The 24,264-nt window shown below is 39.1% G+C and overlaps 3 protein-coding genes, 2 long non-coding RNA genes and 1 pseudogene across 7 annotated transcripts; 1 reads left to right on the plus strand and 5 right to left on the minus strand.

Moving 5' to 3' along the window:
• Positions 1-302: 302 nt before the first annotated feature.
• On the plus strand, positions 303-14,803 carry LOC149116496 (uncharacterized). The gene is made up of 2 exons (XR_016205767.1): positions 303-2,484; positions 13,274-14,803. It is a non-coding gene; the product is annotated as an uncharacterized LOC149116496 (long non-coding RNA).
• On the minus strand, positions 3,839-4,731 carry LOC149116497 (octopamine receptor-like; annotated as a pseudogene).
• Positions 4,950-8,448, minus strand: LOC149116498 (uncharacterized). Of its 3 annotated transcripts, none has more exons than XR_016205756.1 (4): positions 8,183-8,448; positions 7,345-7,828; positions 6,806-6,945; positions 4,950-5,054 (listed from the first exon to the last, which is right to left on the minus strand). It is a non-coding gene; the product is annotated as an uncharacterized LOC149116498 (long non-coding RNA). The 3 variants fall into 3 exon arrangements; XR_016205755.1 differs by lacking the exon at positions 8,183-8,448 and having other exon boundaries at positions 7,345-7,626; positions 7,774-8,125; XR_016205754.1 differs by lacking the exon at positions 8,183-8,448 and having other exon boundaries at positions 7,345-8,122.
• LOC110053475 (octopamine receptor beta-2R-like) lies at positions 10,378-11,385 on the minus strand. Its single transcript, XM_089283692.1, has one exon. The coding sequence runs from the start codon at positions 11,383-11,385 to the stop codon at positions 10,378-10,380; it is 1,008 nt and encodes a 335-aa protein (XP_089139818.1).
• A 2,852-nt stretch (positions 14,804-17,655) lies between the features above and the next one.
• Positions 17,656-19,897, minus strand: LOC110053481 (adrenocorticotropic hormone receptor-like). The gene has a single exon (XM_020759714.2). The coding sequence runs from the start codon at positions 19,454-19,456 to the stop codon at positions 18,425-18,427; it is 1,032 nt and encodes a 343-aa protein (XP_020615373.1). The 5' UTR covers positions 19,457-19,897; the 3' UTR covers positions 17,656-18,424.
• Positions 19,898-22,564: 2,667 nt separating this feature from the next.
• Positions 22,565-24,228, minus strand: LOC149116499 (adenosine receptor A2a-like). The gene has a single exon (XM_089283690.1). It carries the CDS (start codon positions 24,061-24,063, stop codon positions 23,041-23,043), a length of 1,023 nt encoding a protein of 340 aa, XP_089139816.1. The 5' UTR covers positions 24,064-24,228; the 3' UTR covers positions 22,565-23,040.
• Positions 24,229-24,264: the final 36 nt, after the last annotated feature.

The following is a 24,264-nucleotide window of genomic DNA, read 5'->3' on the forward strand; positions in this document are numbered from 1 at the left end:
GTATCAGAACATGTGTTTGCAAACAGCTCTGGTGTTGGAAAGGGAGACAAAGTGATTAGTAGCATTATTTGTATCATTGAGGGGTCCTCAGGCGTTAATATACAGTAGTTCACCTGATTAATGTAGAATAATGTTGCAAGCCAATTAGTGACTTATGAGCTCTTTTTGTTGGTAACTCAGTGATTATGATGTTGTAAGCTATACCATCAAGTCGCTCTTGACGACATAAGTTCTTCTTTTTGTAAAATTGAGAATGATAAGATAATGTAGTTGCTGTTTCTTGTAATTCGTGCACCATCTCCACTGATCTTTACTTTTACTGGTATCTGTGTATCACTTACAAAATGATCACTTGATTCTCCCTAAAATTGCATGAATAAACAGATGTTAGTTTTATGATACATCTTTTAGTGTGAGCTGAATAGCTGTGAATGCTGAACATATTTTCTGTCCAGGGTACATGTACATGTATTTTATTACACTCCCAGTGGCATCCTGGTGTTTCGACAATTAACCTGTTTCAAGTTAAAAAATCTATTACATAAACATAGTTGAAGAAAGACTTTTAAACATGAATGTTATGTAACTTAGCAAGTCAATTATTTGCTCCTTGAGCAATTTTTTAAATGAAGTTTGTACACCCTGTGATTTCCCAGGTGTTACAGTAAGGTGACTTAACCCATTGAGATGATTCTTGCACTGTTTTACCAAATGTGATCTTGGCAGTCCTGTCCATCACACACCATTGTTAGTTGATAGTAGAACTCTTTGCTCACACTGAACCGGTCCATTAAAAATAAAACTTTTTCCACTTTTTTTGCCATCTTCTGTCAGTGTTGAGTATTTTGAAGTGCTACTCGTGTTAGTAGGGACTGTTGAAGGAGGGTCATCTAAACTGAAATTATGGGTTGCACACCTACTGTTTGTTTCTTCCACCTCTAAACTATTCAGTTTGAGGCCATATGCTCTCATAGACCATAGAGGTTTTTGTGCCCTGGTTTTAAGATCTTTTAGATATCTCCACTTCGTAGCTACTTCGTTGTGGGACTGAGGGTTGATAGTTCTTTTGCATTTTTGTCTGTCCCATTGTTTTTTTCCAGTTTTTCATTATTTTTGTTTCAGTGACTCAGTTTTATTTAACATCTGATCTTCCCTGATTTTTTTTTTGTTTTGTTTTGTTTTGTTTTTTTTGATCTCCTCAATGAGTTCTTCTTGTATTTTTTGGTTTTCTTTTTCTAGATTTTTTTTTTTTCATTTGTCTCTTTTTCTAATTCTGCATGCAACATCTCAACTGACCGTACTTCCTCCAAAACAATATTCATCCTCTAACTGCCACGCAACAAATCCTTTTTTTTTTGCGGCCAGATGCGGTTTTAAACTGATGTGAAATCAACGCACATTTTACACGAGGGCGCTCCTCGATTCTTCCTGCAGTGTCTTTGATAGCAAATCCACCCCTAGGGATGCGTTCATTTAAAAGCCGCACAAACGATTTGAAGTCCGCAGTTTTTTTTTTTTCTTAATGGTTTCCCAGCTGAGCAGCAACGTAATGGGAATGTCAATACAGCGAAATGATTCCTTACTATTTTGTTTTTGTTGTTGTACATATTTTAGTCGATTGTTCCGCCAAGGCTGGACAGCTATACCACAGATGTCTTCCGATACGTAGTGAGGAAGAAATCTCCCTGAAATCGGCTTATCTGACATTTTTTGAAGCCGCACAAACGATTTGAAGTCCGCATTTTTTTTTCTTAATGGTTTCCCAGCTGAGCAGCAACATAATGGGAATGTCAATACAGCGAAATGATTCCTTACTATTTTGTTTTTGTTGTTGTACATATTTAAGTTGATTGTTCCGCCAAGGCTGCACAGCTATGCCACAGATGTCTTCTGATACGTAGTGAGGAAGAAATCTCCTTAAAATCGGCGTATCTGACATTTTTTTGAAGTAAAAGATTTTATCTTTCATTGATGAATGAAATGCAACACACTTGCCGCGCGTTTTATTCATATTTCGCGGCAATTTTTATCTTCGCCAATTATGCGTCCGGATATATAATCATCTTCTGTCTTTTTTAGACCAATCAAAGGTCCTGTAATAAGAGGATTTTGGTACTTAGGCCTAAATCAAACGATGAGAGCAAAATGGCGGCTAGAAATCAACAGAAGATCGATGTTTCACAGCAAAGACAACACCATAACGCACAGAACATTTTCGAATGCTCCATGTCATCACGCTGCTGTGTTATTTATGAAGAGACCCGAATATTGACCTTCATTGTTGTGGAATGGGAAGGACGAGCTTGAGGATGCATTTACAGACGCTATTAGAAACAGTGACAACTTAAGAGAGGTGAACGTCAACTTGAAATTTCGGACCGAACAAATTGGAATTTACTAACGGTGTTGTGGCCATGAAGTAAAGAAAATCTTAATTTTAGAGCACGATACTCGATGTTGCAGATATTTGTACGGGATACGAAGGTAAGTTTTATTGCTTTTCAATTTTTTGTTGGGAATCGCGAAACCTTAAGCCACGGACTCAATTTAGGCAAAATTTCAATCAAGGGAAGTTGCACTGTCGATATCAGATCGATTCAGGTTTATAGGATTTTATACAGTTTATCTCAGAAGTAATAGTGCCACTCATTTCTCTGTAAATCTGTTGTTTACATTGAACGTTAATTTTTCCCTAAGTGTCGATAACTACTGCGCGTTAGTGAAATTAAATTCTGGCCATGGGGTGAGCATTCTCGTCCCCAGAGGCCGCGCTCCTTTTGGTCAGCACTAAGAATCACGTACACGACCTCCGGATAGGTTCAGTGAGATTCCGGTTCTGACTGGCTTTGCAAACACAATAGAATGAGACTGGAACCAATCAGATTTGTCAGACTTGACTCTGAGTATGCGCAGAGTGACGGGAAGTCCGTGAATCGAGGACTTCCGGTGTTGGACCTGGCCAGACGTCGCGATTCTTGGTGCTGACCAAAAGGAGCGCGAGACGAGGGTGCGGGGACGAGAGTGTGGGGTGAGGTGAACGGAGCAAGCAAAATAGTCCCACGAAGAATATTTTCAGCCTGAAATCGGTAGAAAAATGAGAATATTCAGCCTCCGTCGGAAAAAGAAAACAATATTTTTATAAAAAAAATAATGAGTGTAGTCAGTCAGCAGCGGCATGTGATGTTGATTTGTCACGTTACACCTCACGCGTCAGTCATCATACGCCCAAACGTCCTGTGTTTCACACGTTTTGACCTCCATGCACCGGTTTATGGCCGCCATGGGTCTTTTAAACTACCTTAATAAGTTCTGCTTTTCAGTTAATTAGACTGTCCACTTTATGTCTTCTTTATCAACTAGATTGCATGTTTCACAGCTATTGTAAGACCCATCAGCGTTCACAACGGTTGATAATGGACCCAATAGTTGCTCCTACACGCGTGACATTTCACAATGCTCCTACTATCCCTTTAAAAAGATTTTCTACTCTCCATTACTGGTACACAAATGAATTCACGGCTGAGGTGGTCATTACAAGAAGAAACTGAATGTCCCTGATCCAATCAATAAACATATAATGACAATAATCTGTGTTAGCCTGCGTAGCTAGCGGGATTCGCGAGCGACTGATTACTGGCAGCGAAGCCGCCGTTTGAGCTGCCGGCGAAGCGGCGAAAAACTCGACTCCTCACCAATTCCCTCGCGGCTTCGCCACCAAAACAAAAGCACTCCCCCGGCGACTTCGCCGCTTCGTCGCATCGCGCGCGAAATCCCGGCAGCTAAACAGGCTAAATCTGTGTAGAGGTTGATGACGTAAATAAAAATACATATTGGGAGATCAAAAGCTAGAAACAACAGCATCACAATGACCAGTGTTTTTGTCATTTTTCTTTTCCCACATCATCAACTGTTTCATGTTCAAGTTCTCTGTAGTCTCGTGCAAGTTGTCTTATTGCTGGTGTCGAAAATACTTCAAAATCTTTGCGTTTTTAAAAACCAGCACAGTGATGGAAACAACTACAGCAGGGTTCGCAAAGATGGAGCCGATATCTGTCGTACCCTACAATGAAATAGATCATCGAAAGCAGAATTTAAACAATCCACAACAACTGACATCAACAATGCCCTGCCGGGGCTGAGCTTATTTCGGTAAATCGTAGGGTGTGTGATGGCGAGATAGCGATCGAGCGCCAGGGCTGTTAGGCTGAGAAGTGACGAGCTTGCATAAAGTGAAGTACACTACACGGACTGCGTCTTGAAAAGGTTGTTTCAGCATGTCAAGTCCCTCGAGGATATGATTTTTCGTAGACAGTGGCCCTAGACAGAATAAGTCCAGCGACAAGGTCCGCAATGTTATGATTGGCTACGAAGAGTGTCCGCAAGTCTTTGTTAGGATTCCAGACCACAGCAAAAACGGCGGGAGAGTTTCCAACAGACGCAACGATAGTAATTGATATTGAAGATGAGGCCGTGAAAAAGGACAAATAAGCAGCGTTTTTACACGGATCTATCGAAAGTATAAGGAACATTTACAGTTTCTCGCAGGCGACTAAGATAGGCCGGCAATCCAAATATAGAATGGCTTGTTTACTGTACCAGTCCGGGATCGTTATCAGATTTGATAACCTCGACGAAAACAAACCATTAACCAATCGCTGCGCAAGTTTTCGTTCACGTGACATTATTTGGTAGCAACAGTGTATAATTCAATATGGCGGTCGACGGGGCGCTGCGATGACAGGAGGTACTTTTTTCACAACATCACAATGCAATTTCATTTAAATGTAACTGTATGTTTGCTTCGCAATAGGTTACTGGATTATGGAATAGAAACAGAGATGTATGGAAGAAAACTGTCTTTGTCCAAAAGCTACAGCGAAAAGTTTCATTTTCAGATAGACACCGTATAATATTTGTTCCGAGTAAAAACACACCAAGGTAGACAACAGTTATTCTGTTCACAAAAGCGCTGTTTATTGACACTAATATGATAGCTTCTATTTTCACTCAGGCTTCATTTTCTTGGTAGTTGGCGAAGCTGGCTGTTCAACAGTCTGTATAAAATATAAACGAAACACTAACAGTAAATAAATCTTGAGTTCACAAATTGACACTGAACAAGTTGCTTCTATATTCCAAGCGGAGAGCTGTAACTGAATTTCGTTCAATTTGCATGAGCGAAGCGTGGTTAGGACCGAAACATCTCCTACTATGATTCATTACTATGCGGCGTCGACAAAACCAGGATCGGATCGGACCGGATCACGGATCGGATCACGGACCGGATCACGGATCGGATCACGGATCGGATCACGGATCGGATCACGGATCGGATCACGGATCGGATCACGGATCGGATCAAGGAAAAAAAATTCAAAATTCAAGATTCAAAATTCAAAATTTTGTTGAGCAAATTACATTAGAGTGACTACTGTGAGCAGAACGTTTTATTCAATTCAGGTGTAATATTCCTTTATTCTTTTATAATATCAAGCCAACTGGGAGCTGGTCACAGATGAATTTTTTCAGGCTGTTGGGTTTTGATTGCGATGATCAATCATGTCTTCATATCTTTCTCCGCAGTTCAGATAAATGATATTTCGTATATTCCCTTGCATCAAAGGTAAACTGTCATAAAACGCGTCAGCATGGTAATAATAGGACGAACGTACATGTATGAATCGAAACACAAAAACTAAAAACACTAATAATATTAAACACCTGATGATTTCAAACAATTTCCGTTTCTGAGACAAGTCTATACTTTTACAAGATGTGAGTTTGGAATACGATATTTCGTACTGGAATAATACGAAACAGACCATTTGTATTTCAAGGAAATACAGCTGTTTTACAAAAAAATATAGGAATAACATCGATAGTGTGAACGATAACGCAACCCGAGAATAGACAACATTTTAGGAGTTACGTCACGATTTTTAAAGTCTTTTTAGGGTCGTAAAGAGTTGCCTTTATATGGAATAAAACCTTAAAATGATCGTGTTCTAGGATAGAAAGCACTTAAGAGGCAAGAACAAATCAAAACGGAATGAGGATCGTTAAGGATGGCAAAGATTAACGAGGACTGCAAATGACGAACTTGAAAAACTAGGCTAGTTTTTTCAAGATGCGCAAATCGTGACGTAGCTCCTTTAAAGCAAGTCATGTCCTTAAGCTTTCGTACGTAAGCTTTCTCATTAACTGTAACGCTAACTGTAACGCTCACATCTGACACGAAAAAGTAGCCGAGAATTAGCTACTGATACTAACAACAATTTCAAAAACGAGAATGGGAGGTTCACGCAAGCTTCAAGCCAACTAACGTTCAAATATAACTACATCTGCCTGTTCATTACAATTTAAATTCGTCGTAAATCAGGCGCTTCTGTGGCTTTTTAAATGACCTCTTGTCATTCTCTGTAATTAACATGTCATTGCGTCAAATTCGAGATTCTTATTTTTATTTAACATATTTTAGTTTTCCACTTTTATTTTTTATTTATTATTGTCTTATAAACGATTTGATTTTTGTTTGCTTTAAAACGTTTTTTTTTTTTTTTTTCTGTGATCCGATCCGTGATCCGATCCGCGATCCGATCCGCGATCCGATCCGTGATCCGATCCGTGATCCGATCCGTGATCCGATCCGTGATCCGGTCCGTGATCCGATCCGTGATCCGGTCCGGTCCGATCCTGGTTTTGTCGACGCCGATTACTATGAAATGGAAATAACAGTATCGAAACAGTTCCCGACCCTCCCTCTGTCGACTCTCTGTCCAGATATACTGAAGATAGAATAGCTTACCTCGATGGCCATATCCCATCGCACGCCTAATTCCATCTCTGCGATTGCTAATTCAATCCCGTCTGCCGTATTGTACATTTCGTTTCCATCTTTGATGCACTGGAGTTCTCTTTGTCGTTGTGGGCTCGCCTGATATGGTTCTAGCACAACAACAAAAATATAGCAGGTATATTTACTTTAATTCGTGATACACCTCCGTTCAGTGGAATGGGTACATGCAACACTTTATGTCGTGAGATGTGACAGTAAACTTGGAAGTCTTGGCATTTCCGGAAAAAAATTGTTTTAGTTGTAGATCAGTAGTCTATTGCTGTGCATTCGGTGATATGGAAAAACGCTTTTAATGACCGATTCATATAAAAGAAACTATAATTCAAGTAATATGTTTTCGTACCATAGTTCACTCGCTAAATCCAACAATAAGCTTCATTATATAACGACTGGTGTGCCAGAAAACTGACCTAGTTTGGCCGGCATTTCCCGAAAATATTTCAGGACCGCGAGTTGTTGAAATTGACTCTAAAATATAGGCAACTTACCCTTTAACGTGATTGTCGATTTTCCCGCAGTCCGAAAGGTGTTTTAGTTCCCAGTTAATGAAGTATTGCACCCGGCCTATCTGTCTTCCAGCAACTTCTCTCAAAGTGTAATTTTTCTTAGCGCTCTTGGATACCAGACTGTGGCACGTCTAGAAGTGTCTCGGGTATTTTCTAATTTCCGGCAAAACACAACGAAGTGCGAACGAGTCTTTTTTTCGAATTTTCAGCAAGGACATGAAAAGGAGTTCCTTCTGGCCCCTTGATTTTGACCTCATGGTAACCCTTCAAAAGAAAATAAACAACTAATGTTAGATTCGCAAGTGGTTTCCCGACCACCTGGACTGCCGTACCATGAATCGAGCGACTCACTAAGAGCTATAATTTTTTCTGAAGGGGCTTAGATGATTTATGTAAGTTACTTTTACGTACCCCTTGATTTTGCCACCAGTAATTCTTAAAGTTGAATGGTGCGTGTCTGTCAGGCCTAAAAGGAACGAAAATTTTATGCTGCAAAACTCGACAACAATAAACCTACCCTATGTAATGACCAAGCTATATCCACAAAATCGACATAAATTTGCTATTTTGATTCTATGGGTACCAGCATCCGCCATCTCAATACCTAGGAACATATCGATTACAGCTGTAAATATGGCCGCCGTTACGAACAACACATCGCAAATCAAAATACCCCCGTGCACTTTTTTCACAGATCGTGCACAACACTAAAAACACGTTAAATCCCAAGAATATGGCGTGAAGAATAACGACATATTTTTTGTGATTTTCGCAAAAATCTCCAGGTAACTTAAATCTAATGACAAAATGAAAAACATACCTGGTTTGGATGCAAAATTGCAAGCGCTGTTTCACTTTACGGGTAGCATTTTACATCGTTTACGCTGGTCTTCAACCGCCATCTTCAAAACACGTGAGGCTCCTTCTTTTCTGGTAATTATCGGATAGAATTATGGGTAAATTACCCGAGTATAATCGAACAAATAACGAGCAAAGTGAAGTGAATACGAAAATTCCCGGTTTTTGAAATGGCCGCCATGTTGTGACGTCACATGGTTATCAAATCTGATAACGATCCCGGACTGTGTACGTATGCGTAACATGTATTTAGCGAGAGTATTAAACATTGTGTTGGATGCAGTCTTGTCACGACTTATTTGACCATCGATCACATTAAGTGTTTCCGCGAACATTGGCCGGGATACGTCGGTGACTATTTTTGCCGCTTTTCGACGCTTCTGTTATTGCTGTGAGGATTTCTATTTGTTTGTTTGTTTGTTTGTTTGTTTGTTTTTTTGATTAACATAAGCGAGTTTTGTTTTCTAATCTTTCTAACAATTTATCGCGTTATGAAAATACTGCTCCTCACTGTGATTTATACAGAATACAACTTCGCTCCCGGACTCGCTCCTCGGGCGTCCGTGTGACCCAAAATGAGCCTGCTCGTAGGCTATGTGGTTCATCGCTACGTGACTACTCAGTAAGAGGATATATTTTTTTTCCATCTAGCCACCAGCATAATGCGATAATGCCGCCTACAAAATCGCATTCAGTTCATGAAAATTTGGAACTGTCGAAACGGTGGCGAATAGTTCCGTCGGTTTATCTGAAAAATGTTGAATTTCCGAAATGCGAACCATTTTATCGAAAATTTCGGAAATTCTTAATTCGTGCAATAATCAACTTGAACAGAAATTTTGAGTATCTTCTGCAGTTTTTTCTCTTTTCCGGAAATTCCGAAAATGCTTTGAGTTCACCACTGGAAATTTCTGGAAAATCAAACCGGATTTTTTTTCCTCAAATGGAAAGTGCCAAACGTGAGAGGTAGCCCCAAATTATGCTCAATATTGCTAATCATTGCCTGGGGGGCCTCCCATATGAAAAGAACGGGGGAGCTCTTCGGAATTGAGAATCCTTAAAGGGTACCAGGATCCTGTTTTGTGGGCGTCGCTTGAATTTTTTTTTTTTTTAAAACCCCTAATAGGTACCAATTTTCCACAACACATTAGCTGCTGTCATATTCTTTTTGCGGCTCAATCCCTTAAACAATACCGCGAAAGCTTCCGCTGTGGACATTTTGATGCTGAACAATCTAAAAGATACCAAAGCGGCTTTCAGATTTCTAGAAGGTACGACCAGCACCCCCGTCGTTTTTATATAGAAGCGCATGCCCCCTTCCCGCCCGGGAATCGTTGCTGTGTCAAGGTCCTTGAATCCTGATAAAGACTTGCGCTCTCCGTTCAACAGTTGAGGTCCTAAAAGTCTACTAAACCCAGTAGGATACAAGATTCTTCGCACAGTACAGAAGGGAACGAATTTTACAAAACGAAAGTATCCATCGGTCTTATTAATTGTTCAGTGCCAAAGACGCGGAAACAATGTTCCAAGGGAACGATATTTTCTAGGTAGATGTACTTGCCTTAAAATATGTGGTGGGCAATTTCGACTCACGATGCTACTATTTATAAGCAGAGGATGAAGATCTAAACTTTCAACTGACGAAGTCTGTTGATTAAAAGTTAATCTGATATTATGCTACTATTTTAAGGCTGTGCTACTATTTATTATAAGAAGAAGACCAAAGATTAAACTTTCAGCTGAACAGGGTGTTAATTAAAAGTTAATTCTGGAACTTGTCTTCCCCATTGATTGCTGCTGGACTCTCTATTCCGTCTTTGAGTATTCTTAACTGCAATGTGCGTCTACGCTACTTTATATGCATACGCCTCTGTTCCGTCCTTGGTGATACATAACTTTTCGAATGGATTTTACAGGTTCTTCTATGATCACAGCAATTATGCCGACTATATCAACCAATCAAAGGCGTTAAAAGAGCAAAATAGCGAATGCACGTGCACAGTGGGTTGTTAGTTGTTAAAGTTCGATCATAGGTACGTATCACTTCCGTAGTTTTTCAAATTGCATATTTTATCATGCATAGTCACATTTTCTTCAACTATTTACACGATACCTCAAGCTGACTCAAAGCAACTGCTAAAGGTACATTAGCATTTACTATCTCATGGATTGTATTTCTCTAAGCACATGATTATTTGATGAAAAATTTGTGATGAATCTTGATGTCAAAGGAAGTTTCGCCGAGATGGATCTCTGACGCCTTCCGCATGCGCGGCATGTCAGAATGCTCTTAAAAGCCTTTCGAAAGTTTCGTAACTTCCATGCGTACACGAAGGGATTGACGCTAGAATTTGCCAACACTAGCATCCATTGAATATTCCTCGCCCAGATAATAAACAAACATTCGCAAGTAGAGCAAAAGTTGATGATGTAGATGCAAACACAAGATGGCAAATAACAGGCTAAGAATAATCCCAGTGCAACAAAAAGTGTCTTTGTTGTCTTTCTCTCTCTTTGCAAAGCTTGTTTCATCACCAAGTTTCCTCTTGTATTATTAAGCCAATTACTCCACGTGTGGATTTGACATCTCAGATACTTGCAAATCTTCACGTTGGTAAAGGTGAGCACAGCGAAGGTGACGGCTATAGCTGTGTTGGCAAAGACGAAGCGGAACTTGTTGTCACCAACGATGAGGTAAATCTGTGATACCAACACAGACGCAGTCCACAGCAGAACCGACACTAAGAATGCCCTGAGAGGACTCAGCTTTGTTCTGTAGACCAAAGGGTATGCGATGGCTACATACCGATCTAACGCTAAGGCAGTCAGGCTAAGCAGCGAGGCGGTGCACGTGACGAAGTATATCATGTGCATCCAGACCCTGTATAGCGAGTTTGTTTGTTTTAGTCCTTCCGTGATGGGATACACTGCGCTCATCGGACAGGCAAGAAGCCCAACAAGGAGATCCGCAAATCCAAGGCTGGCCACGAAGTAGTTAGACGGCGAACGAAGATTTTTGTTTGGATCTAAAAACACGGCAAGGACGACCAGAAGGTTCCCACCAGTGGCGACGGCAGCTGATAATATCGTGAAGGACACCGTCGAAAATGACAGATAACCTGGCGCTGTAATGTTAACGCAAGGATATTTGTTCAAAAGGGACATTCTGATAGGCGACAACGACCGTAGAGATGTGTCAAATTATGTAAACTTCAACTCAACCAGCGATGTCGAAAGTTATACTGAGGAAATGTTTCATCAACGCCGATCGTAAAAAGTTTGAGTGCTGAATGGTGTTTCCAGCGAGCTGAATGTGTTCGGCTTAGTGTGAATCGAACTGGTATATTTCTCGACGGATGATCACCACGGGCCAAAATGTAGTCAGTGTTGCTTAGGCAGGACCGGAAGCTGGGCCTTACTTCTAGTAGCATTAGTGCAGGCTCTACGAGCGCTTAATGTTTTTTGTCTTTGTACAACAGTCCATATATACATGTACTGCAATAGTTTGAAATTCTAATCAATTGCAACTATTTATAGTCTCTAAAGTGACGTGTGTCAAATTCGTCGGTATAATTAGATCAAAAATTTAATCAAATGTACATCGGCATATAAGCCTGGAAGCCATGCGTGGGCTCTACAGCTCATGTTAAAAGAAATAAACGACTTCTCCTTCCTTTTTTAAACTGTTCTACATGTAGGAACACGTTTGACTCCTTCCGTTAGTACGCTATCGGGAAGACGTGTTTATCTATCATTTTTTATATAGTTAACACTTCGTTTTGTAGGAAATGGAACACAAAGCTAGGTTTAATGTGATATCAAAGTTTTATTAATCGTATTCACTCTGCGCGACTTCGTAAAATCGCGTTGCAGCGGAAAGAGGCATACTTTCAATTAAAACTTAATGGGTGTTTTTTTCAATACCTTTTAATGGCCTCTTGGTAAGTTTTGTTTTTCGGTATTATTTTTAGTCCGCAATGATATCGTACAAACGCCGGCCTTTTAGCAGCGTTTTTTCTTACATTTAATTTATCGTAATATGAACGCATTGCAGCGCAAAGTAACATTTGCTTTAGATATCTCAATAGAAAAAAAACAAAAACAAAAAAAAAACAGGAACATAGAAAATATGGAACATTCCGCAACTTGCTAGAACACTAAAATACTTCCACAATGTACAGTGCATAATGAACTCAGAGGTTTATGCATAGAGTGCTGCAGCTGTCTCTCGTAGCAAATTAATGCAAGTCAGCGACGTGCAAACTGAGGTGGAACACATTGCAAGCAAATGAATGTGGACTAAACTGATGTTAACATGTTTACGGGTTAATTTTGATTCAATACTGAGATAATAACCTACATTGGGTAGCAATTACTTTAAAAACTGATTTCATTTTATTTACTTTTTTTTTTTTCTTGTTTTCTTTATTGTTTCGGTATATAAATGTTCCATGCGCTGCGCCTGTTTTTAGAGACTTCCGCTCAATCATGTGATATCATAGAACGAAGTTACAGCGGAAATAGTTTTCTCGCCTTTCAGATTCATTTTTGGTTTCTAATACTCGGTAAAGTCGGTGAAATTAATTCAACATCCCTGCATTTTGTCAGCCTCGATTAAACGCGATCTCGGACGAAAATTGGACTGGCTAGAAGGGAACAATGAATAAAGTCAGAAATAATATTAACTGATGGGGAACATACTGAATGCCGGATGAGCAAGATGTTCCAGACAAATGGAGTCGATTAAGTGCGTGTTAGCTTCCCTGTTTATTAAAAGAAAAAAAAGGAATAGTCAGCTGGCAAAACTCGTGAAAATATTAAACTTTCGCACTTTCTCACATTCCTAGAGAAGACAAGCTGGAAACGAGAAAACGTAAAGAAAAAAAGAAAATTAAAGGGAAAACGAAGACAGCGGAAAACGTGCCAATGTTTTGCTTATGATATAACTTCTAAAGTATCAAATCCCTCTGCTAATAAGTAAAACATCAGCTTCACGTTGTTTTAAAAAGCTTTATTAATTTTTTGTTTGTTTGTGTGTTTTCCTTTTTTCTAGCGCTCACTGGACACAGGTCAACCGAGAAGGCAAGATATCGCTTATGACGTTGCTATCATTAGTATTATTATTATGTATATATAGATTTGCCCTGTCAGTGAAAGCCATGGATCGAAGGTGCACGAGGCCAATGCAACAACTAATAGGCCATTTGCGAGTTGCCTTTCACTCTTTGTCAGAACGTGTCTTCGTGTGAAACTATTCATGTAAAAAAATGTTTTACCCTACAGGTTCATTTTCATGCAATTGAAACTCATTTTCATATCAAAGGTTTTGCACGATGACTGGTTTTGAAAAAGAGGCACACGGTAACTTGGAAATGGATTCAGCAGTATTATGCTGCGCTCCTTGCTGCGAACATTTTGGTTTCCAGGAGAAGAGTTATGCATGCAGGCACTTTTGTGCCAGGTTGAAGTCGGAAAACTGTTCGAGTCGGAACTCAGTTTAATGACGAGGATCGGTTCATTAATAGCGAGTTTAAGAAAACCACGACTGCAACGGCAACGGGAACGTCGCCAAACAATAGCAGAACAATGGCTCTGCACGTGCGCTATAATTCATGGTACATTTCTTTGCCGTCCTCTGGAAAACAACAATGTGAAATGACCAAATTCTGCGTTGTCTGGAGAACGTGAACCGCGACGGCTAATTTTTTTATTTCTTTTTCAAATGTTTCGCCCATCTCAGGTTCAGTGTCGTGATAGTTTTGACACTGAGAAACAAAGGAAAATGACTTTAGAGTATCGCCAGATTTGTAGGTAAAATATAAAATCATTTTTTAATCGACGTTGTCCTCGGCGTCGCGTCGTGGTTTCTTAAACTTCCTACTGTCTTGTTTATTTCTTCATTTATTTATTCTCCTAACACTAGATGCATTATGTATACAGGTATGCGTTGACTTCCCTTTCGATCCTTTGAATTCGCGATTTGAACTTACCTTCGGAACCATACATCTCTACTTCCTGGTTACATACGGCCTACGTTTTCAAATTGCTGTTATTTTAGACGGCAACCATTTAGCACAAAATTTCAATAAAACCTTATCTGACATCCTAAAATACTTCAATATTTAATTCAGTTTGAAAAATTCGTTTGTTTGTTTTGTCTCCTTGTTTGCTTCTTTCTTAAAGGGGCTCAGTCACGGTACTGAGTTATTTTGGCCACATACAAAATTACGTTTAAATTGTAGGAAACCTGAAAATAACAGTTTAATAAGATAGAAAAACACCAAAGAGATAATGATAAACCATAAAGGGACAAGGATGGCTAAGGATGGAGAAGATTGACACGGATTACAAACGACGAATTTGAAAAATCGAGGCTAAACTTTTCAATATGCGCAAACCGTGACTGAGCTCCTTTAATATTAATATTATTATAGTTTATGAACTGGTACTGTAATGAGTTAATTTTCTTTTCTTCAAGTTGTTGTAAACAACGTAATCGATGTAAGACGTGTGAGCTGTAAAATATTGTATTGTAACTGGTTTTGTGTGTTTCATTAAAAAAATAAAATTAAAGAAAAATCCATGAATATTTACCTGAAATGATAACAATAGAATAAACAGCAGGTACTTTTAATTGGCATATCTTAGCACAAGTCTTGACAAATATCCACATCATGTTATTTGTAATAAGTTCCAGTTTACCTCCTACTATAGTCCTTAATTTTTGTGGCATTAAATCTTCCTGCGGCAATATCAAATGAGGCAGGATTGTTGACGCCCAAAGTTGGCATTTAATTGTTCATTGAACAGGTCAAATGGCCTTGAGACATGCAGGGAATAGAAGGGTGCCCTCAAAAGCCTTCCAGAACCTTTGTCACTGCTCAATGGATTTGTTATTACGACTGAGAACAAACTCGATGTCTCTCACCCAGGGAATAAACGCGTAGCCATATGTAGAACTTAAGTTGACGATGTAGAGAAAAAAAGATAAAACGGGTTTGGTTTTTACTGTTAAAATGGCACAAATCGAGTTTTGAGTAGCGATGCAATAGACGTACTTTTAGTAACCGGTTATAACTTTCTAAGTTTAAGTCACAGAAACCTATTCGTAAGCCAGTCTTTACAGACAAAGTTGATTCGCTGGGGCGAGGCCAGCCTGTTTCAAAGCCTCTTTGTTGCAGCTTGCTGCGTAACCTGGTTTCGTCGGGTATTTTAATTCCCCATCACACCTCGTCGTCGCCAGGTTCCGCGATCTTTGGCGGCCTCCGAGTTCGGCCTCTAATTCATTTTACATTAATTTTTACACCCCGTTCACGCCAACATGTTAAACCTGTTTAACAGTGGTTTAACTAAGCAAGGTGAAAAAATTAGCCGCTTATGCAGTGTACACCCCACAACTAAACAAGGTAAAAACCTGTTTTATTAAAATATCTTAGCAAGATGGCTTGAAATTTGTCTTCTCAAAATGACTACAAATTGTGCAATCGACAAATTGGACAAACCCAAACCTAATTTACTTAAACTAATTTAATTGGTGTGAATGGAGCATTATTGATTGAGAGCTGTAAAAAAAAGGTGTAGTTAAGGGGTATAGCTAATATATTTAACACTCAAAGAAGCCTAAGAAGTCTATTAACTGTGATAAAACACGACGGGTATTTGAGAACACGAGGGAAATGAAGAAATCAGAAGCCGCAGGCGAGTGTTTTCTGCCTCTCAGGTGTTTTCAAATGTCCAGACGAAGGACTAAGTTATGATATGGATATAGATTTTACACGCCGCGAGTAGAAACAACAAAGCATACAGATCGACAAACTGACGCAATCTAATACCGTTAAAGTGCTACATGCCTCGTCTTCAAAACTTTCTGCTGCTTCGCAGAGAACTCCATCACAAATTTCTTCAAAGGAAATGTTTTTCGCCATCTCTAACACAAATATTGACTAAAGGTGATGTGGCCAAAAACAGCTGAATAAAACGCGCTTTTACTATGTTTTATATTCTGATAAAACTTGGCTTTTGACCAATCAGAGCGCGCACAGGGTCCTATCTATATTAAAAAAGAGATAGTCTTAATTTTTTTAGACTTTTTGTTATCTTTTTTCGAACCATCGTTTGTCAAAGCGATCACTTCCTTAGTGGTCGTTGATGAGATTTGTGTACTACACAGAGCAATAGCTTCCAAATAATATATCATACAGGAACATAGGCAGTCTTAATTAAATTAGAAAAACAAGTAGCAATTTAGAGCTCTCTTGTTGTCCAACAAAGAATTGCAACTACACGTACCTGGCTCACACGTAAACAGCTAATAAAGCCAAATATGTATGGCAGTGTAGATGTAAGTTTCGTTTGATATATCATATAGCAACAGTTACAGTAGATTGTCTATGCCAATCTACAATCCACACATTTCATGACTAGACTTCCCTGAACTGAAATAGGAGGTCTATTTAGAGTTTGTAACCTTACCTTCTGTAAGCTTAAATATTACTTATATGCAAATGTTATTTTATTCGTAAATACAGGTACAAGGGTAAATGTTTACAGTCTCCATGGTATATAATATACACAAACGCGCATTGTGTATCGAACAAATATAAAATGCACTGTTTAGTGTTTTTTATCCTCACTTTTTGTAAGACAAAAGATGCAAATGTTATCTTACTTGTAAATACAGGTACGAGAGTGAATGTTTACAGTCTCCATATTATGGTATAAAAAGATACAAAAGTGCATTGTGTATCAAATAAATACATGAAGAGCACTGTTTTAAAACAAAATTCACTCAGTTTATGACTTTCCCGTTACCAGTAGCTTTGATAGTAGTTCAATTCTTTAAGTTTAAAAGACATGTTTCGACAGAACTTCTGTCATCTTCAGCTGAATGAATGATTACAAAGCAAGTTGAATAATAAGTAGGCAAAAATGCTAATTAAGACAAATAGTAACAACAGAACGTGAAAAGGTGTAAATTAAAAGGATAATTTTAGATTTACATGGTGTAATTGCTGATTGAGGCAAGGTAGTTCTTTTTGAATATGGATAGCCTCCTTTATCTTGAGTTGAAAGCTGGTAGTGGCGTGATCTAAAATATGAAAGCAGTCTATTGAACACAATGAGCGACAACGTTCAGAATTCTGAAGATGTTTGAAGATTTGAGAGGCCCTATCAACGGCTAAGTGCTCACGTACGCGTGTGGAAAAATGTCGGGAGGTTTTGCCGGCATAACAGGCATTACAGCCCGCACATGTAAACTTATAAACCACACGTGAACGAAGCCCGCCGGGGATAGGGTCTTTCACACCAAAAAGGTTACCTATCTTAAAGGAAGAAAAAACTAATTTGATGTCTAAATCATTTGATGTCAAATCAAGCGCTATTGTAATGATTTAGACATCGAATTAGTTTTCTCTTCCTTTAAGATAGGTAACCTTTTTGGTGTGAAAGACCCTATCCCCGGCGGGCTTCGTTCACGTGTGGTTTATAAGTTTACATGTGCGGGCTGTAATGCCTGTTATGCCGGCAAAACCTCCCGACATTTTTCCACACGCGTACGTGAGCACTTAGCCGTTGATAGGGCCTCTCAAATCTTCAAACATCTTCAGAATTCTGAACGTTGTCGCTCATTGTGTTCAATAGACTGCTTTCATATTTTAGATCACGCCACTACCAGCTTTCAACTCAAGATAAAGGAGGTTATCCATATTCAAAAAGAACTACCTTGCCTCAATCAGCAATTACACCATGTAAATCTAAAATTATCCTTTTAATTTACACCTTTTCACGTTCTGTTGTTACTATTTGTCTTAATTAGCATTTTTGCCTACTTATTATTCAACTTGCTTTGTAATCATTCATTCAACTGAAGATGACAGAAGTTCTGTCGAAACATGTCTTTTAAACTTAAAGAATTGGTCGTTTTCCTTAAAATCTTTACATGTCTGCTGCTATCTAGACCAGTTCTATATGTCCTAGGTTTGGTTTGAATGGCGGAATGAGGCTGTTACCTCTGCATGAAAATGAGATGACAAATTAACTTAACCATTGTTTAAACATATCAAAAGTAAACCATCAGTCCTGTAGCTGTGTCTTCCGGTATGATTCTCTGAACACAAACTCTAAATAAATCCGTGTTTACGTTTTTCACTTCCTCATCTGTGATCTATTTAGCAATAACTTCTTTCCTATAGTTTAAATCTGTCTACTTTTTGTCCTCGATATCTACCGGATTGCATAGCCCTTCCGGGCTGTTTGAGGGCGCATCAGTACTTACTGTCGCCGATACATTTAAATGCGTTAAATTTAAAACTGAAAAGGACCTCAGTCGCTCCATGCACGCGCGACAAGTCAGAATGCTCTTAAAAGCCTTTCGAAAATTTTCCAATCTCCAGCCGTACACAAAGGGATTGACGCCTGAATTGGCCATTACTAGAACAGTCTGAATGTCTCTTACCCAGTGAATAAACACGCAACCGCAATCTGTGCAGAAGTTTATGATGTATATGCAAATACATGCAGGCAGATAAAACGCTAGAAATAACACCAGTACAATGACTAGGGTTTTTGTTATTTTCTTCTCCCATTTCATCGCTTGTTTCTTGACTAAGTTCTCTTCTGTACTGTCGTGCAAGTCGTCCCATTGCTGTACTTGGAATCGCAGATACTTGAAAATTTTTGCGGTCGTAAAGAGCAGTACTGCCAAAGTAACAGCAACAGCAGTGTTTGCAAAGACAAAGCGAAAAATGTTGAACCCCACAATGAAGTAGATCATTGAAAGGAGAATCGACACAATCCACACCATGAGCGAGACCAACAACGCCCTGACAGGGTTAAGCTTGGCTCGGTACATCAGAGGGTATGCGATGGCGAGATAGCGATCGAGCGCCAGGGCTGTTAGACTAAGCAGGGATGCAGTCCAAGAAATGAAGAATGTTATATGAACTACGTCTTTAAATCGCTGTTTCAGCATGCCAACTCCTTCAAAGATGTGATATACCGTAGACATTGGACTCGTAATAAGTCCAACGATGAGATCCGCAATGCTAAGATTGGCCACAAAGTAGTGAAACGGCGTCCTCAAGTCCTTGTTTGGATTCAGAAACACAGCAAGAACCACCAGAGAGTTTCCAACAGATGCAACGATGGTGATCAATATTGAAGATGAGGCCGTGGAGAAGGACAAATAAGTTGGGGCAGTAATGTTGTCGCACGGATATTTTCCAAGTAGAGACATTTTTTGCTCTTGTCTATCTGAAGACAGCAAGTGGACCGTTAACCTGTAATAGAGTTTAGTATTTAGAAGCAGTAACTCACTCAGTTTCAGCTCAATTAAGTAAAATGCCTTTCAGAAACTTTCTGTTTCGAGTCAAAGGGAATTCGTCGAATTTGTGTAACCATAGCTACAACCTGCCGAATGATACGTATATAGGTGGCCGGCGGCTGAGGAACGAAACCAAAAGACCCAAGGTACGCCACGGTAAGCAAGCTGACATATTCCACACAACATGAGGGACCTGTACATAGCAGCATGAGAAAAAGATAAAGCACAAATATTTAAATTTTTACCCGCATATTTATTCATCTCAGTCATTTCTCCACTTTGCCGACCATTTTCAACCTCGTTCCAAGGGCTTTTGCAGGGAACAGCCCTGGGAGCGAGGCTGGACCATTTCAATACGAGAGTATAGGTGAAAGATCATGCACGTGAAATGTGATCAAAAGCACGAACACTAGGCTTGAGAAGACATGGGGTATTTTTAAGGGGACCTAAATACCACGGTTTTTTTTTTTCTTTTTTTTTTTTTTACTATTACAATTTTATTTTCAGTTCAACATGTTACATTACATTGTAAAAATAGGCTGAAAAAAAATAATATTTAGCTTTCAAGTTTATATCAGTAGACTACGTTACATAACAAGCGAAGAAAAAAGCGAAAGAAAAAGGCAACAAGAACAAAAGACACAGTGAGTTAACAAATAGATTAATTAATTAATTTATTTATTTGTAATTGATTACGAAAAAGCGAATCGAACTAAATTATTTTTTACATATTTTCGTATGTACTCCGGATTTACTTAATTACTGGATCGGTCTAAATATCCAGTTTTTTTCAAAATAATCCTTATCTATTTGACTTTCGATTTTATACTCTTAAGTATTAAAATCGCTATTTTGTTCTGATAGCATTTCCTTTAAGGCGTACTTGGCCTTCTGCAGTTTCACAAAAACAGCTTTCCAACAATAATAAAGTAATTTATTAAATTAATTGAAGGGCATTGCTAAGATATTAAACCAAATATAACGTTTTGCAAAGAAATACGAACCTCTCTCTGAAACAGATGCTAAATAAAATCATGCGTTGTTGATCGCTACGCAAACATCACGAATCAGTCACGCGCAGGAGCCTTCACGAAAACAACTGTCTCGTGTTTTAGGGTCTTCACAGACTAGATACTTGGTTGTCGACAACTATTTGTTATCGACAACTAATTGTGTCCGATGCGAGCATTCCACACAATGGAGTGCTAGCTGTCGATAGTTAGTTGTCGATAGCTAAGTCAGACCAGCGAGAGCTTGGGGAATGACTTTCACAATACGCATGCTCAAGACACAATGCATGCTCAAATGTGTGTAATGTTTTGATAGTTGTTGACAACTAAACCAATGATTCCCCCACACGGGAAGAACGGTCAAGACGTAGTGCTAATAGTTGATTAAAACTAAAGAAGTGTCCCTTCTCGAAAAGGGAAACTACTTAGTTGCCGAGAACTAAAAAAGTAGAGTTAAGTTGTCGAAAATTCATCTCACAACTCTACGTTTTTAAGTTGCCGGGTTAACATTTAGTTGTCCATGATGAAAAATAATTGTCGACAGCTGTGAGGCCCTTATTCATACTGGACCATATTGACCCAAACAGGATTATGGCTGTCACGGGTTCTACCAAGATTCCCTTTATGAATTGTCTTGCAGAAGTTACGCTATTACGTTAATTGTCTTAATTCGACTGTCTACTTTATATCATATATCTACTGGACTGCATCATTCTTCATAGTTGCTTTAAGAGACCATTAGCACTTACAGTTGTTGATAATTGTAGGACCTCAGCCGCTCCTAGGCCTTGAATGCACGGCAGGTCAGATGCACAGCAGGTCAGAATGCTCTTGAAAGCTTTTCGAAAGTTTCTAATCTCCAGGCGTACAAAAATGGATTCACGCATGAATTGGCCATTACCACAACAACGGAGCTGCCCCTTTCCCAGTGAATGAACACACAATCGGAGCCGCGAAGCGGTGTGGTAACACATGCCGAAACACTGAAATACTTTAATATTAAAACATTGTATAACGAACTAGGGTATAAAAACGTTGAGTGCTTTCTAACAAATGAAAGTTTAACCTCAAGCAAATTGAAATGAAACCAAAGCAACTGCAAGCAAATGTAAAGGTTAAGTGAGGCCTAATACTGACATAACCACTTGCATTGGGTAAGAATTACCCATAAGCTTTATTTCATTTCTTTTATCATTACTATTATTTTTGTTTTCTGTTTTTGTTTTTGTTTTTGTCTTTTGTTTTGTTTTTGTTTTTGTTTGTTTGTTTTCGTTTTTAGTGTTCCGACATGTTCTGGGATGTTCCGAGATATTCAGTGTTCCCGTTTTGGTTTTTTTAATTTCGTTCAATCTAGCTTTATCATACAAACAAGTTTTTCTCGCCTCCCTGACTCATTTCAGATTCTAATTCTCAGTAGCGTCGATGATATCAATTCAATGTCACTACATTTTTCAACGGGCCTGGATTAATTTGCGCTGTAGTGCAAATTAAGAATTAACGATAAGATTGGCCTGCTCTCAGCCAATCAACGGTCATATAAGGAATTGTTTTATCACCACGGGCATTATGCATATTCATAGACTTCTCTTTTAATACTTGGCAGTTTGAGCTTAACGTAATAATACTGAATAATAATGAAATCTACATTGCGCAAATTTCATGCAATGTTCAAATGCGCTGAGAAAGCTTTTTTTTTCTTTACTAAAAGCAGAGATTTTTCGAGGATTAGGTACAAAATTGGGCAATATTTCAATTGCGGGCATGCGCATAAGCCAAAATTTGGACTTTTACCACCGTATTTGCACCAAAACTGATAATGTTGTTTTTCGATTTGCGACGTCGGAATGTCGTCGATATCTAAACCTGACCATTGTGCGGAAAGGCCTAGTGCTACTATATGCTTATCAAGAATATCTGATGACATTTAAATTGATGACGTCTCAAGTGGTACAACGAGCACGACCATTAATTACCCATATATGCGTAATTGATATTCAAAGGGTTAACCTAGTTATGTTTATTTGAATATTTATTTATCATTGTTTGTTTACATTGGTCCTGAAAAGCCCCAATGGAGAGTGGCCAATTATTTATTGTCCTATCACTAGATGCATTATGTATCTTCGTTGACTTCCCTTTCGATCCTTCGCGGTTTGAACTTAGCTTCGGAACCATGCATCTCCACTTTCTGGTTGCGGACGGCCTACGTTCTCAACTCTCTGATCTGTTATTTTAGACGGCACGAATTAAGCACAAGGTTTCAATAAAACCTTATTTGATTTTTTCTTTCTTTTCTTTTTTTTTTTTTTTTTTTTGATATTTACCTGAAATTTTAAAAATAGAATTAAACCGCATTCTTTTAATTGACATGTCTGGACAAGTATGAGTGTAGAAATTTCGGCCGAGTATCCACATCCTGTTATTTACAACAAAGCTCAAGTCTAACTCCTCAGGAAAACCAGGTTCTTCATTTGGAGTTTTACAATGCTAGTCCTTGATTTCTGCCGAAGAATTAAATCTCCCGGCGGCAGTATCAAATGAAGCAGGATTGTTGACGCTCAAAGTTGACATTTGGTAAAGATTGACTGAAATGACCCTGAGACGCTGGAAACATGCTCGGAATGTCAGGATGCTCTTAAAAGCCTTCCTGAAGCTCTGCAGTCTCCATGCGTACACGAATGGATTCACGCCTGAATTTGTCATCACGAAAACAAACTGAATGTCTCTGACCCAGTGAATAAACACACAATCACAAGTAGAACATAAGTTAACGATATAGATGCAAACACATGACGGCAGATAGCAAGCTAGAAACAATATCAATACAATCAATAGAGTTTTTGTGACCTTTTTTTCTCTCTTCACCGCTTGCTTCATGGCCAAGCTCTCATTTGTACTGCCTGGTAGCGTATCCCACTGATGTACCTGGCGTCGTAAATGCTTGAAGATTTTCATATTGGTGAAAATTAGCACGGCGAAGGTAACAGCTACAGCTGTGTTAGCGAAAACAAATCTGAATTTGTTGTACCCAACGACGAAGTAGATCAGCGAAAATAAGATCGACACAGTCCATACGAGAAGTGAAACTAAGAATGCTCGTACGGGGCTGAGTTTGAATCTATAAAGCAGAGGGTATGTTACGGCAACATACCGATCTAAAGCTAAGGTAGTGAGGCTAAGCAGCGATGCAGTACAGGAAATGAAGTAGGTCATATGCATCCACACTCTGAATTGTTGATTTGGATTCTTCAGCCCTTCGGAGATGAGGTATATGGCAGCCAGCGGAGAGGTGACAAGCCCTACAGTAAGATCCGCCAATCCAAGGTTGGCAACGAAGTAGTTAAACGGAGAGTGAAGATCTTTGTTGGGGTCCAGAAAAACGGCGAGGACAACAAGGAAATTGCCAACACTTGCGACAAGGGACGACAATATTGTACACGTAGCCGAAGAGAATGACAAGTAGGTTGGAGCTGTGATGTTATCGCACGGATACTTGCCGAGCAAGGACATTCTAGATCTGCGGTGATGAAAAGTAGTCGATTAGACGAGCAGCCAAGGAAATTGTATCTCAATTTACCGCAATGATTAGGACGTGAAGTCGAGCGTGGAGATGTTGTATTGTAATTCGCACTGTGCCCAGCATGGAACTGAACTTATATGACCAGCTGGCAACAATAGCGTCACACAACCTTCAATCACTTTGGAATATTT

The sequence above is a fragment of the Orbicella faveolata genome, unplaced genomic scaffold (assembly GCF_042242905.1).
Source record: "Orbicella faveolata isolate gen_17 unplaced genomic scaffold, um_ofav_v1 contig_12, whole genome shotgun sequence".
Taxonomy (NCBI): Eukaryota; Metazoa; Cnidaria; class Anthozoa; order Scleractinia; family Merulinidae; genus Orbicella; species Orbicella faveolata.